This window comes from Balaenoptera physalus, assembly GCF_965194825.1.
Source record: "Balaenoptera physalus genome assembly, chromosome: 8".
NCBI lineage: Eukaryota > Metazoa > Chordata > Mammalia > Artiodactyla > Balaenopteridae > Balaenoptera > Balaenoptera physalus.
In genome coordinates, this window is record NC_138887.1 from 43,087,894 (window position 1) to 43,104,442 (window position 16,549).

The window sequence follows — 16,549 nt, forward strand, 5'->3', positions numbered from 1 at the left end:
TATGTGATGGAGGAAGTTCACTCTTATAGAGAGGGTCCCTATATGCTAGAAGAATAAATACTAGCGTGTTGAATCATTTTGTGACTCAGTTATTGAGGGGGCATTTCAGGTAAACAAATTTTATTTTCTGTGAGGCAATTCAATCTGTTTTAAATTATTCTTTGACCTCTTCATTTTCTGTGGCTGCTAGGTGGTTATAAAACATTTTGTTTTATTACACCTCTGTGGCTAAACTTAATTAAACCTGGTAGTGTCTCTTTGACTGCACATCTGTCTTCAATTAGTTTGCTCTGTTGATTTTTCCCCTCTACCATATATACATACTTTAAAAATGCAGAACTATCACTGTGCCTACCACGCGATGGCAGCACCATGTGCAAAGTCTCGGATCAGAATTGTAGATGATTTTATAATTGTGGAATCATGGAAATTAAAAGCTGGTAAGGACTCTAAAGATAACCTGTTCCAGAACCATCATCTTGCTTATAGAAAAACTAAGCCCTGGAAAGTTTAAGTGACTTGTTCCAGGTCACAAATCAAAACTAAAAAGTGCTCATCCACTTTTCTATCATATTGAATTGTCTCAAATTAACAGAGGTTGCCTACCTTAGAATTCAGTGCTTGGAATGTATGAAGCCTCACTTCCATTGGTTTTATATCTTTGGTCTAGCTCAAAGGTATTTCCAAATATTTCAGGAGTAATTTATTATGTAGGTAACCTGTAATTTCCCAAATTACTTGGTTGATGCAGTATTATTATTATCTTCATAGATACAATGTATAGGATTTTAGGAGCAACTGCTTGAAATTAAGAGAAATCAATCAATAATTCTTTCGTTTATTCCAATAGTATAATGATGGAACTGAAATAACTACCTGGTTATTTTAGAAATTATATACTTATAGCATGCTTTTTTTTTTTGGTTCTTTAGTTAGTTTAATTTAGCTGGTATTAACTTTAGTGACCTTTTCTACTTTATCTCCTTTACCTTTCACTCTTTCTATTTATCTATCTATCTACCTTTTATTACTGCTGTTGTTTTAGTTGTTATATTTACTAAAGAGATTTTGCAGTTTTATCTCATTTGTTGATTGGATTTGGATGTAGCCCTGAAAAATGTCAACTTTTGCTTTCCACTGTTACCAGCACTGTTGGTAGGTTTCCCCTTGAATTATGTGCAATAACATTTTAGGTTTTCTACTATCATCCAGGGGTATTAAGAAGGGGTGTTGCATCTTACAAGGACTTTAGAAATTTAATATACTTTATTTCTGAATTTACTTCAGTATATTCGTTATCCAATTTGGAAAAATTTAAAGGAAGACACTAGAAAAATGGCATAGGTAGCTTCAATACAACCATTCGTAGGAGTGTTCACATACCTCCAAATTACAAGTTTTCACAAATAAAAGTATTTAAAATAGACAACTCTGATTTCTACAATATATCAGTGATTTGTAAACCCTTGGGTGGGGTCAGTGAAAGGAAGGATGCCATTGAAATATTTTTTAAATGAAAAATTATTGGTGATTATATTACCTCTCTCCCAGTGTCGTTGAGGATGAAATTAACACTAACACTGGGCTTGGTCACTCAGAAAAAATAATTATATATATCAGAAAGTTATAACAAACTTATAAAAATCAAAATATGTCCCTCAAGATATTCCATATTATTCACATAGTAGCTTCTTTCAGAGAGGGAGATGAAGATGCGATGCCTCTATTTTCTATGTCCTGGGAAACGTTGGTAAAGCTTTAAATCATGTTCGCACTCTTCCCTCTCCATCCACATTGGCCTTACAACTGACTTTTTCAAGACATTTTAATAATCAGTTCAATCTTTTTTGATCTAATGCATCACCATTTTGCAGCTGTCTCCCATTCACTCCCTAGCTTTATGGATAATAGGATCAATGATCACTTTAGGGAACAAAAGTAATAGCATATAACTTCAATACAACACGTATTTGAAATGAGAGTAAAGTTAGCTTAATAACATGGTAGAGAGGATTTTTTTCTTACATAAATACAATATGTGATGGCTCAGTGTACTATAGTTCTTGCATTTATGCTACAATGTTGCCTTTTAAGTGTGTCTTCCTTTCTAAAGGTGTTTTTGGTTCAGAACTTATTTTGGAAGAAGACACTTTAAATACAGTTTAAGTGGGGACCAAAATTTCAGAGTAAATAATGGATAAAAGTTTGATTAAGACATCATAAAGAAAGTAAATTCATTTTATCTTTAATAAGTTTAGTTTATAATTCCAGCTATGTCCAAATAAATAGAATGAACAAAGAGTTTATCAAGGACCAAGTTTTGGTTGTGTGCTAAAAAAATGCTAACACAATTAAGATCTTTACCTTTAAATAACACAATAAAGATCTCTACCTTTAAAAGATTAATAGTAAGAAGAATCATATTTGAAAGAAAAAAATATTCAAGATCTACATCAATTTTTCAAGGGCAACTCAATTTTTCAATATTTATTTCATTCTCCTTTGAAACTGAAATATTCTCACAGTTTGCTTGCAAAACAAGTGGTCCTGTTTGAGTGAAAGTAATTATAAAAATAGTTTTGAAAAATGTTCTTACATAATCCTGAAACTGATCAGCTAGATCATGAATACTAAGATAACAAGGATGTTATCTTTAAACGGAATCCAAATAATTTGATTTATATAAAAATCCTGCCCAAAGGAGACATTTCCAGTGTAAACAAATACAAATTAATAATAGCATACTGATTTATATGGCTAATGCTACAACAAACACTGAGTATTATTTTTCATATCATTCAAATTTAGTCAATGGCCATAAAGTAAAGAGGAATTTGGACAATTATTTGGTAAACACATGTCCAGTCCCATGGAATCCAACATCTCTAATTAATTTCATTAATATTCCTACCTTCTCCAAATAGATCATTTTCAAACACTTTCTCTCCTCCTATACTTGGTTATATCCCAGTGAACTGTAAAGATTACGAGAGAGAACCAGACCAGAACAAATAGCAAAATAATTCTGTTTTCAGGTATTTCTAAACATGATGGTGTCTGTGCATATAAACTTAAGTCAATGACTAATTGCAATGTTCTACTTCAATTTCAGTTGAAGACAGACAAAACGCATGCTTTTGTCATTCTTCAAATTTTTCCCACTTATCTTTAATTGGTTATTTGATAAATATTACTATGATGGGAGATTTATGGGGACAGTGATTTTTGTCTATTGTGTCCACTGCAGAATCACTAACACTTTGAAGAGTTTCTGAAACATACTATTCGTTAAAAAAACATGTGTGTATGAATGTGAATAAATGATGAGCAACTAATATAGGTAATTCAGATAATGTTTTCTGTAAATGATAAATACATATTTTCAGAGTTCCCTTTTTAGCTTTAATTATTTAAAAACACAATAAATTATATGTTTGAAATTAAGGATCAAGGATTAGGTAAGAGGTAAGAAACTTAACGTTTCCTCAAATTTGAATCAAAGTGATGATCTTCAGTGTTTCTATTGTTATTTATGCCAACAATGAATTTGCAATGAATAGGACCACTAATATAGATAATACAATAGAAGATTAAAGAAACAAATAATTTATAAATGTTTTTCCAATAAATTTTATCATCAAAATAAGGATACAAATAAAACGTATTCTACCTTTGTAATACTCCCTCTCATTCTACCTTAGGCTAGGAACAACTTGATTAAAGTTGATAGACAACTTACCAGTCAAACTGCAAATGTAAATAATGAATATGGGCATATAATCATAACTTAATCTAAATCATGCCCAATAAAATATCTAAAATAAAAATACAAAATAAAAAATCATTTGTCAATCTTAAATTACAAATGAACATTAAATAAGAAAAGAAAGTAGGGGTGCCAAAATGCAATACAAGATATAAAAGGCATAGAAAATTTAGAGGCAAATATGATAATTATATCTTGTAAAAAGTTTGTAATTATCCAACATCATTGACTATTGGAAAAATTATGATTGTGCCCAGGTATAGATCAGTGGCTCTTAAATATTTTGGTCTTAAGACCCCTTTTCCAGTCTTAAATATTGTTGAATTTCTTAAAGAACTTAGCTTTATGTGAGTTGTATCTATCAATATTTATCATATTCAAAATTAAGAAAAATTTAACATAAGCAGTTGACAAATACATATTCCATTAACCATCAAAGCAATGATGTCATGACATCTCATGGAAATGTAGGAAAAGTCCACTGCACACTAAGGAAGGAATGAGAGTAAAAAAGGCAAATAACATCTTAAGAGTCTTAAGAATTTTTTGACCTTGTAGAGTCCTGAAAAGGTCTCTGGGACACATAGGGATCAATGGACACACTTTGAGAATCACTGGTCTACATCTACAGTGATGAAAATGAAGTATGAACTGTGAAAATGAAAAAAAAAAAAGAAACAATTAGCACCAACTTTTTTTGACAATCATCTTAAACCAGTATATACATGACAATCCTTCTATGGTGTCTTTTATTTTTTATTTTCTGCACTAAAAAAATCAAGTTCTAACACCTTACTTGAAAAGATTTATTATTATTATCAGCACCCTTTTAATTTCTCTAAGCTTCTTCAGAATTTGTTTCACCCAGAACTTCGCAACTCTAGAATTATAAGGTCTGAATTAAATATTATATGTATCATAAAAATTGGCTTGTCTCTTCTATTTTTGCCTAAAAAACCCCACACAAATCTATATTACACAGAAATCCAGAGTAAATAATGAAATTTGGCAGGCATGAGACAATGCAAATTCTTCCCAAAACGGCTTTTCTCTACACTGTCTCTTCAATTTTCTTGTACATTAATAGTTGGATGGAGCCAAAGTAGTTATTTACTTTAAAAATGTCAGTAGCAATGAGAATGCTTTACAGTAAACTAAAAGTATATAAAGTATATATATATCCATATAGAAATAAATTTGAATTGTGTAGTATAAAAATTACATTTTCTCTCTCTCTAGATTCCGACCTCATTTTACCTAAAGAGTCAGATAAAAATATAATGTGACCTCTATGTATAACTGAATCACTTTGCTGTATACCAGAAACTAACACAACATTGTAAATCAACTATACTTCAAAAATTTTTTTTAAATAAAAATAAAAGCTATAAGATCTCTGAAAAAAAATAATGTGACCTATAGAACTTAAAATAATGTAGTTTTTAGTTTCAAATGTCTTAATGAGGAAAAGTAGATTTTGCTTCTGTGTCCTTTTAAGAATAAAGTAGAAGTAGAAATTTTATTCCATTGTCTTTCTTATGTTTAGAAATAGGGACCTACCTCCTGACTTTTTTCTTTTAAAAAAAATTTTTTTTTTTGGCCGCACTTTGAGGCTTGTGGGACCCCAGTTTCCCAACCAGGGATTGAACCTGGGCCCTTGGCGGTGAGAGTGTGGAGTCATAACCACTGGACCACCAGGGAATTCCTACCTCCTGATTTTCATCAAGCATCTTCTTCTTAAAAACTTATCTGTTCTTGTTTGATTTGTAATATTAATATTTTGATTAGGTTCTGTTCAAATGATCATTTAATTAATTTTATCTTTCAGTATTTTAAAACACATTGAGGTATAAAGCTATGGTTCTATCTACATTATTTCTCTTTATACATCTGAAAACCATAATACCCCAATCAAAATATTGCTGAAATGTTTTCATTTGAAATCTGAAAGTTTTTTTTGTCACCTCAATGATTAAAATATATATTTACAGACTTAACAAAGTAATAAAATTTAAAAAAGGCTATTTTTCAGTCTGACTCATTAGACATAAAGATTGCTTTCATCCTATCCCATCCCCATATGTCCCCCTCCCTCCCAAAGATTATCTTGCACAACAGAGAATGGGTGAAATATCATGATTTTACATAATGTAGTACATTCGGATGAAAAGTGGGAAAAAAATCAAGTAATTCATGGATAGATATCTGGAATTAGGCAATGTTGTTAAGTAGCTACCTATTAGCCTTTGGCATTCCTCCACCTCTCCCCAGGTGGCATTTCACCCAGTTCCAGGATCCTTCCTACCCAGGTGATCACGTTCCCAGCCCCAAGCTCAGATTGTACCCTCTGTCCATGGTCCCACACTGTGTCCCCATCAGCCTTCTCATGCTCCATGCTTCTCATTTCTTTCCCCCATCAGCATTTACTTGCCTGTCTCATTTGCTCTGGGTCCTGCTCTCTGCTGGTAATTTGGTAAATTAACTTTTTGAAAATAAATTTGTTTACACCTAAAATAAAATAATTTGCAATCAAAAAAGTAAGTTTAACTTTGTTAAAGACGTGTCATAAATAGCATTTAAGGGACTCTGACATGTTAAAAATTAGGCCTTTCTCTTCTCGGATCATGTATTAATAGTCCCGCTCAATCATATAGGCCCATAGTTAGATCACGTGACAAAGGCACAGCAATACTGAAGCCAAGTTTGATACTTAGATAGGCCAGTTGGTCCTGCTATTCATGTCAGATGAAATGAACATAGAAGTCCTCAGTATGAACCAGTAGTTCTTTACGTGGATGGCTTGACGCACTCATGGCTACTACTAGAAAAGAACAAAAGTATCCATTGATGATACGGCAGTGAATTCACCTTTGGGAAGGAAGGTGCATAAACAAGAGACAGTGTCATATGTTCAGAGCTATATATTTACTGTCTGTGCCTCTGCATGTGCAGCAGAGATATTTCTGGCAATGAATGTGAAATGACTATAGAAAGATTTGAAAATGCATAACCAACCTTTCTAAGAAAATATGGAAACTCTTAAAAACCCAAAACTTTAGAAGAACACTTTGATTTTCACAGACAACAAAGAAATACAACCCTTGCCCCCAGAGAAATAGGCAGAAAACTTTGAAAGCTGAAATCCAATTTGATTCTCTGATTTTTGCTGACTATTTGCTGTGTTCACATCATTAGTTTGTTTTCTTTTTATTTTAAACTATCCAAAGTTTCCTTTTTAAAGCTTTTCTCTGCTGCCTTTCTTTTCTTTGCACAAACACATTGAAATGAGGAATGTTAAGTCTGTTTTTATTAACCTCTTACACACATTCCAGAAGACTTCACCTCCAAATGATCTCATTCTGATTTCTTTCCCTTTTGAGCCCTCTCCTTTCCAGAAACAGAGAACACCAAATCCCTTCTGATCAAAAGTGACCATTTGCTTCCGGTCAGAAGAGAATGGACCACTGATCAGCTACTGCCTTTGTAACCATCACTTCTCTCCACTCCCAGTGCCCACCCTGTTTCCCAACCCAGCCACCCATACCACTTGCCCAAGACAGCAGCTCTCACAGAGAGATGGCTTAGTCAGAGTTCACCACGGCAATATGGATAGGAAACTCTTCTTTGACAGGTGCCGCAAAGGAGCCTTACGGAAAGTGGAGTTTCCAGCAGCGGTCTGTGGAAGTAGCTTCAGGACCTTCTCCTACAATTCGGCCACAACAAGGGACCTTCAGTCATAGTTCCTCACACAACTCAGTTAATGATTCATCTTCTTACTAACCTCTCCAAGCTCTCAACTTATTGCCCAGGGTGGAGGGATACTTCTATCCATCCTGTATGAGTGTTTCTAAACTTAAAGCTTACCTAAAATCTCAGCATCAAACAAAAACAGCTCAGGAATTTAAAAATGCCCTTAATATATATATAAAATGTAACATATTCCATAGCAACTAAATTAATTTTCAAGGTTTTAAAAATACTTCAATTTGTTTTAGTCTGGGTATGGTGTTAAAAAACAACCTATTTTGAAACTCTTTTCCCTGGTTGGCGTTACCTTCTAAAACAGCCAGGCCTATATTCCACCAAACCAACTGGCTTGGAAAAAAATATTTCCAGGTATTTCTAAATACAAACGGAGAGTTGTTTAGGTATCAGGATGATCTGGCACAATCTGTCTAAATCCTGTCCTTCAGGTTTCCTAGCATGCAACTAAACCCTGGAGGGAGAGAAAGAGTTCCTCCTGACTTACTCCATAATTCTTACCTGACCCATATTTTCTGCTACTTCAAGCAGAAATCTACTGAAAAGCTCACCAAAAAAAAAAAAAAAAAAAAAATATATATATATCTATGGAAAGCTCTTTAGAGACAATTTCATCACCCTTGATAGAAATGACTGCAGATGTACACACAGCCTCCTCTACAGAGCCTGCTTACTGCTGCACTGGGCTTGTGCAGTGGGAGGGTTTTACTTCCTTGGTTTGTGGCAGCTTAATTATCAGCCTTCAGAAAAGAGGATCAAGTAGGTAGACCAAGTCTAAATTGTATTCCGCCATAATTTCTAGCAACCTCTAATCATTTGTAAGGACTGGAGTGTAAACAGCAAATTAGTAAATGACAATTGTTTTTAGTGAAATCAGGAGAGTTTGATTTCAAAGGAGCCAATGTATTTAAAAAGCAAAGGCTTGTTAGGTGCAGTCATAAACACGGGTTAAGAGTGCCGATTCTGACAATTTCCAGCTATGTGTTCTTCGTCAGTCATGCTGCCACCCGCACACCCTGACTCTCTGACGGCTCACTCAGAAAACAGAAATGAAAATATCTGCAACGAATCCCTCATCCACTAGGTGTGACAAAATGAGAAAATGGGTGATGAAACACTTTGCACAATGTGAAGAACTGTTCTAAATGTATGACAATATCCATTAGAGCATTATTCAAAGAAAGGGAGTTAAATGCATTTTGCTGCACATTTTAAGACCCACACCTAGGAAAACTCAGACAAAGTATCATAGGAATACTTAAATCATGATAATTAAAAAGAGTGAAATAAGAGAAGCATTTGACTACTGTGACATTTACAATTATGAAATATTTGCAGTAAGAAAATGAAGTAAGAAATCAACTGAACTTATTTGATGGAAAAAAAGGTGAGAGGTGGAATTTTAAGTACTCTTGGACAGTACTAGTAAGGCTAAATAGAAAAGGGAAACTGCTTTGGTGATAGTCTATAAACTGGGCTGAGTAAATGCATATTCACAATTATCTTAATATTTAAGCTGTTTCCTTAACTGCCTGCTACTTCAAGGAACATCACAGTGGTTTGCCCTTTGTACTGTCACATACATCCTCCATTGCTCCTAAATATCTGATTAGTTGGGACAAAAGCATATTAAATTTTAAAAATTTCTGAGAATACAGAGAAATGCAGTAGGAAAGTACAAGTCTTAATTTTAGTTTTGTGGAAAGTACAGAATCATAGAATCAAGTGTTTTAGGGCTGGAAGGGACTTAAGGGGGCAAACACTGCTATCTTTTTTTTAATCCTTTCTTTGATATATGTTTTTGAATTAAAATTAAAATTACATTTGAATTACAATGAAGATAATTTTATAATCACCCTGGTTTGATCCCTGTCACTGGCAGTGAGTGGCATTCTTTCTCGGGGAAAATTCCACAGATTTTTTGATGTCAAGTTAGGGACAGAAATTAACTTGCTTTCCTTCCTAACAAAGCCATGGAATCAAGTCTAGGTGCCTGTCCGGAGCAAGACTCATTGGATTTGTCTTCCTCTATCCAGAAAGCTGAGAAGATTGTGAAGTAGATCACACGTGCAAGAAAGGAAGAGTGGAAGCATTGCCTAGAGTAGCCCAACCCCATTATTTATTTACGTTTATGTAAGCTCTGGTGCTTTTATTTGGTAATAATTCCCCATCTATCTTATGCTTCCGACATGAAACTTTGTCCTGTAACTCAATATTCTATCATTATAGCTCGCACTAGCAACGAAGCGGTAACTTTAAATTCTCTATTGCAAGGAATCAAATGAGAAAGCAAAAACTGACACACTCATTTTAAGCTGTATCATATAACAATGGCTCAGAACCCAGTGGTTTATGAATGAAATAAAGATACTTTATTTATTACACAGGCACTTGGATATTCACATGCCCAACACATCTGATACACTTGACAGCTACGGAAACATGAGTGGAAAAAATGTGTTCGTAGGATCAAGAAAGAACTTTCACCATGTAAAGGTGAATGAGTGCATTAACAATTTTTTCCTTTACTTCCTTCTAAGAATTTCCAAAATCCACTGAATTTTAAAAAAAAGTTACACTTGAAATAATATTCAACAAAAACTGATCTACATTCCAACTGGTATGCTAACTCGAATTGTGAGCAGTTTAAAGTTTTATCACAGTGCAACATATTTATAGTCATGCTTGAACAGATTAGGTTAGTGGCATGCGTTCCATTCTGCAATATGAATACTGTTAATCTATTTCCCAACAAAAGTCAAAAGATGCCCAGTGCATAGAAAAATACAAATCACTGTAGTCAATATATTATGGGACTGATCTTGGGACTTACACAGTGATGATGAAGTCCTGAAATGCCATGCCCACAAAAGCACATTAAAAAGTGGATAAACATACTTTATCAGACAATCTCTAAAAATTAAAAGATGAGGGCTTTAAATTTGGGGGATGTTCTTGCTGTGTGCTTTGAATAGCGCCTTTCTGCTCACCTCCTTCTGGCTTGACTGGTCCATCAGACATCACCTTCCTGAGGGCTAGCTGGCTTTGGTCTTGGTTGCCATTAGCTGGTGGAGGCAGATTATCAGACTGAGTTCTTTGAATGGGGAGGACTCCTGCTATGCTGTGTCTGTGCTGCTTCCTGGCATGATTAGACTGACCGCTTTTATGTGCTGCTGTGGTAGTGTGGGTGAAATGGAAACCCAGAGTATGTATCCTCAGATGGAACCAGCTTGAAAGTTATTCATGCAAAGAGAAGTGATCTTTTGCTCTATCGAAGTAAGTTGTGTGTTCAAATGCCAAAATGACACCACATGCACAGCACTAAAGGGGGTTAAAACTGGCTGTTTCTTTGGAAATGATGACTTTGGGAGATGGGGAGAACATTCATCTATCTCCATTGTTTGGCTGATGCCTCTTGGAAGTAACAGTGCCCCTACATTTTTAAAGTCTCTGTACTCACTAAGTTCTTATATAATTCTATCAATTGAAATTACAGCAGTTAAGATGGGTGAATTGTTATGCTTTAATTGATATCTCGACTTCCAAAGGATTTCCAATGGTCAGAAAAAAGAATAACCCTATAAATTCTCTTGTATCATATACACAGTGTGATCCAACAGAATGGACCCAACTGTGCTCCTTAATGAGGTAACATGGCCTCATCGAATATGCTTAAACATATATAAATATTACATACTTTTTTGAGAATATAAGAAACATTATTGTCTTTACAGATTTTTTCCCCAAAAGACTAGAAAGTTTCTTGCACGGAAAGCTTCATTATTTCACATGCATAATTTATTAAAAATTTTAAGCGTAAAATGGTTTTTCCATTTCCCCTAGGTTCTGGAACTTGACTGTTGGTTACATGACTCTTCTGCCTAAAATTTTTTACTGTTTTTCAGAGGTGAGACTCTCATTGCTAATCTGCTCAAAATGCTTATGTGTGTGCCTTTTTTTGGTGTAATGCCTGGAAAACCGGCAGCCACTTGTGCTTATAATTCCTGTATTCTAAAGGATATTTAAGTGCACACAAAAAGGACACACAACATAGTTTTGCCTGCACACATCACAGACACAGCTACCAAATACTATGAGCCAGGTTGGATGGATAGTGGAGACAAAGGAGAAACAGCCAGTTTTATTTCGTTCTATGTAAATTAAAACAAAAAAGAACTAAATGAGAGAGAGCATATTTATGTATCGATACTGTTCCTACACAGACAAAGGGACAGAGAACAGAGGGAGCCGGGAATGCACAAAACAAAGCAAATGGGGAAGGACAGCAGGAAAGAAAGGCAACAGATGAACATTAAGCTGCCATGCTGAGGAATTTATTTGCGTCTTTTACTTGGTTGAAGGCGGAGTTGTTGCACGGCGGCTTCGGCAGCAGCTATAGCAACCCCTGCATCTTCCAGGTGGGTCTGAGTGACGCTGGTTTTGCTTTGACTGCGAGATGGTCCATGAGAGCGGAGATGGCCTTCGGATGAGGATTTCGAGCTACCGGGACTACTATGGGATTTCTCAATGGTGGGAACCTGCATGTCTGGTTACAAAAGGGTAAAACATGAGTTAAAGTTGCTCCAGCGTTCCTCCTGTCAAGCTGGGTCTCACATAATTTGAAACCGTCTAAGATTTATGTTAATTCTGTTTCTTTTTTGGCGCGTTTATGCAACTGCTCACCATACAGCAATGTGATTCAACATTTGGGAGGAAAGGCAAGAGGATGATAATCTTGAGAAGAGAGGTTTGAGAAGAGGAATACATTCTAAGCAGTCTCATATAAATGAATATATTAACTTATAGTTTCACCAAGCAACTCTGCTAATTCTTGTAGGGACCAGGTAAGAAACACTAGGCTGACACTGCCCCAGGAGGAGTTTTAAGTAAAATTCCTGGAGGAAGGTGTGTGAGTCACTGGGATACATGGAAGTGGGGACTGTATTATATCATCATCTCAGGTAATTTTAGAGAATGTATATATAAGATCACACATTTACTGTGATAGTCATAGAGAGAGAGGTCTTTATACCAATCATCTTCCAGAATGTTAATTGGTGAAGAGTTGATCTGGTTAAGTGGAATCCAGAAATGATCTATACAACTCATAAGTAATCTATAGCACTTATTGTAGTCAGTGGTTTATTGTATCAACTCAGTGGCCTCCTGGACATGACCTCAGTTTTTTATCTCCTAGAACACTTGCATTTCCAATCCAAATTGCAAAGAACCACTTTTCAATTTGCTGTACTTCCTGAGAAGAGGCGAAAAGGAAGGAATACTCAGATCCAATATAAAAATTTTTATTTAATATTTATAAATAGCTCAGCATATCCTGGAAAGACACTACATGGTTCTCTCATACAGGCAGTAACTCATTTGATGATGAAGATTACTGTTGTGTTGTAGGATAACTGGTTAATGAACCTCCCAAAGGAAAAGCTCATTCCAATGGGAAAGCTGTGCATATTGCCAAACCCAATGTATGATGCTGCAATTTAAAAATAATAATAGTAGTTAGAAAAAAAATCATAGAATTAGTTTGAATGCACCACTTAGGAAAGGTTTAAGTAATTTTCAGCGTACCAATTGTTTTGATGACATGAGGAAAATGTTTCTGATATAATTAAAAAGCAGAATGCAAAACTGTTTATGTCCATATATTACATATATGATTTATGAGTAAGAATATATATATGAAAAAAATAGGGATTTAAACAGAAGAAACATGCATAAATGGTAATGATGATTATGTCTAGTCAATGAACTGTTGAGGATTTTTATGTTTTCTTTATGAAATACCCCAACGTATTTTATAAAGTCATATTAACCAAGATTTTGAGAGCTGAAAAAGACTCAATAGCTCATATAACCCAACCTCCTCTATTTTATAGGTTGAAAAGCAGAGAACCAGAGAGGTGAAGATCACAAAGGCATCAACCTAATTATGGGCTGATCTGAGACTAAAGCCCATTTCTCCTGATTCCATATCCATTACTCTTTGCATGATATTATATTAAATATTTCCCAATATAATACCTTTCAAAAGATATTAAATATACAGGCACTCATATTCAAGAAGATACTGAGTGAACAAACAGACAAAAGCTTTTTTCTACTTGAAATATCTCCTACCCTTGGATGGGTCAGGGAAGATACCATGGCTTCTGCTTTTGATGACAGACGGCTTTGGGGACTGCTGGCTGCTTTGACTGGAATGGGACTTGCCATGATCAATGCTTTCAGTCTGTTCTTTGAGAGGATACCACCTAGGCGTGTTATCGAGGTGAGATGTGCTAGATAAATCAATCAATACCTGAAAAAAAGTGCAGTAAGTGAATAAAATTTATGGATTAAGCTGTAATTCATTTGTTTTTTTTCTGTGATCTGAAACTTATTCAAGGACATAAGTCAAAGGATATAGTATAACCTTTAGGATGATGAGGTCTTCCTCATTTTTCTTCACCCATGATACTGAGAATGTCTTGTGCATACCAGATGCTGTATAAACGTTTGGTTAAATCGAACTGTACGACATCTCTGACTATTAATTAAATTATTTGGAGATGATGCAAAAAGGTAGAGTCACAAGTCAATCTCTTTATGAAATAAAGTCTTCTTTTGTTAAATGGACACATGATATTCTTAAACTGGGCTAGTGTTTTTTTGCAGATAGTTTGATTTTAGTTACAAGAGGGACAAAATGAAAAAGAATGGCTAATTTTCAATTACTAACTTATTCTATTTTAAAACATACTTTAGTTCACATTTGAAACAGAGATATTACCAACAGTTTACAATAAGAAAGTGCTGTGTCATGGTTTAATTGGCAACATTTTTTCTTTCTTAGTGGTACATAAACAATGGTGCATTTTACAGTAGTTGGCATCTTAAATTTGAGCAGATATTAAAAAAATAAAATCACACAATGGATATATGCTTTAGGTTCATGTGAACAATAAATTATAAGGACTTCAATAAATGAGCTTTTTGAAATAGGACAATAAATCAGATATAACCGTACTCTAGAGCAGTCCTGTCTAAGACCAAGATTAGTCCAAGTGGCTATACCACATGGAGCCTGCAGGTGAAGTTCAAATGATCTAGTCTTGATGGGAAAGAGGTACAGAGTGTAGGAACCAAATAAGACCTCATGTCACCTAGACTACTCAACTGTTTTCTATTGTCTCTATCAAAAGGAAATTGTATTTTCTAGGTGTTATATATTTTTGGAGATTTATTTTTTTAACATTAATTCATAACTTCTGGTTTAAGCAAAGATCACTAAACAAAATATGTATTTTTGGACTATGACAGATGAAAAATATCACAGAATCTGACCATCCTGCCACATTTCATAATTAGGTTACATTCCTTGTGAATTTATAAAAATTGTTTTTACTGTTTTCTCCTACTTCTAGTTTTGCTTCTTAAAATATTTTGAGATGTTTTGTGGGACACTTAAAAGAAATATGTAAAATGTCACATCAAGTCATTCATACGTGCAATGAGGAATAGCAATTAATAAACTGAAAATGCATTTGAAAAAAATCCAGCTCATTTTATAATACAATAAATTTATCTCAAATCTTTTACATAATCATTTGGATTCACAGCATGATTATATAACTTTCTATCAAAACAATTAATATTTCATCTTGCAAATTAATTATAAAGTACATCAAGTGGTAAAGTGAAAATTATTTCTCCAGCTGCTATTCATCTATTCAAAGAGTCATTCGTAAATAAATTCTATCCACCAAAGAATTTTATCCAGAAATAGTTATCTTATACACTTAAGAAATATGCTTTCCATAAAGATTTAATTGATGGTTTATAATGAAGCAAATAAAAAAAAGGAAACCATAGGCTCACCTCACCAAGAAAATCATTGGAAGAAAATCTATCATAATCCCAGACTGTCACCTCCAGTGTTTTCTTCTTGAGCTACAGTTCAAATCAAAATGTCATTAACCTCATTTCTCATCATAAATTTTCATTATACTCATATAATAGACTCATTTATATTTTCATTCCTTGAACTCTTTCCGCTTATGTAAAAATACTTTATATAAAACTGTATACTTACATTCAATATTATGTAAACTGTCAATCATTTTGTGGTCCAACCAAGTATTTGATCATAACATACCTCACTATTTTGCAAAAAAAAAGGGTGATTTTTACTTATTTCCTGTTATTCTACCCCTGCCCATTATTAAAAGTACCAAGCAGAATCTATATATACTCTTTAAATACATGAAATTCATAGGTTGCAAAAATGTCTAGGTTATTCAGAGTATTTGGATTATAGTTTTTTGTTTCAGTAAATTGCCAAAACACATTAGTAGCACTGTCTTATTTCTGCAGGTGAATTTAACTTATTTTAAATTCAAGAACCCAGATCACAATTTATATCCAGCTTCAATTTCATAGTCAAATAAGAAATCTTCCAAAGGATAAATTAGAAACCTCATTTTGAAAGACAACTCATCTGTAAATTGTTTTCATGGATGTCTTCTTCCTATTCTATTTGTATTCTTTTCTCTCTGAATTCATCTTTATAAACCATCAGTTATTTTCTATTAGTGATACAAAGTTATGACATGAAGATTTTCAGAAACACATTGATGCAACTTTGCTTAGAGTCATCTATTTGTTGTGATAATCCTTTACACTAGTCTTCTTCATGCTTTCTTCTGTACAGTTTAGTTGCACAATGCCAGATCTGTAGGAAGCCTCAATTTAGAAAAGAGGTGATCCCTAAATTGTTGCCAGGAGAGGCAATTCATTTCAGTGCATCTGAATCTTATTTCTTCTTTGTTTACGAAAGTCAAAATACAGCTAGCTGGAAAATATTTTCCCTCAAAATATGATAAATAGAGCCCAGTCTATTGAAATATTTAATTTTGAAATAATCAGTGGAAAATGTCCCACTAGCCTTATTCATTTTGTTTATTTTTTAGCTGTTTTGTCAAAATGTGCACATTTTCTTTCACTGTATCTTCGAACTGCACCCAG

At 34.1% G+C, this 16,549-nt stretch overlaps 1 protein-coding gene across 1 annotated transcript in view; it reads right to left on the bottom strand.

The window, feature by feature from the left end:
- Window positions 1-16,549, bottom strand: part of PCLO (piccolo presynaptic cytomatrix protein) — a 369,605-nt gene that overhangs the window by 49,138 nt on the left and 303,918 nt on the right. Inside the window, exons 18-20 of the mRNA XM_082472536.1 lie at window positions 15,404-15,475; window positions 13,664-13,844; window positions 11,880-12,074 (exon numbers count right to left, since the gene is read on the bottom strand). Coding sequence (XP_082328662.1) covers window positions 11,880-12,074; window positions 13,664-13,844; window positions 15,404-15,475 — 448 coding nt within the window. The remainder of the gene's footprint in view (window positions 1-11,879; window positions 12,075-13,663; window positions 13,845-15,403; window positions 15,476-16,549) is intronic.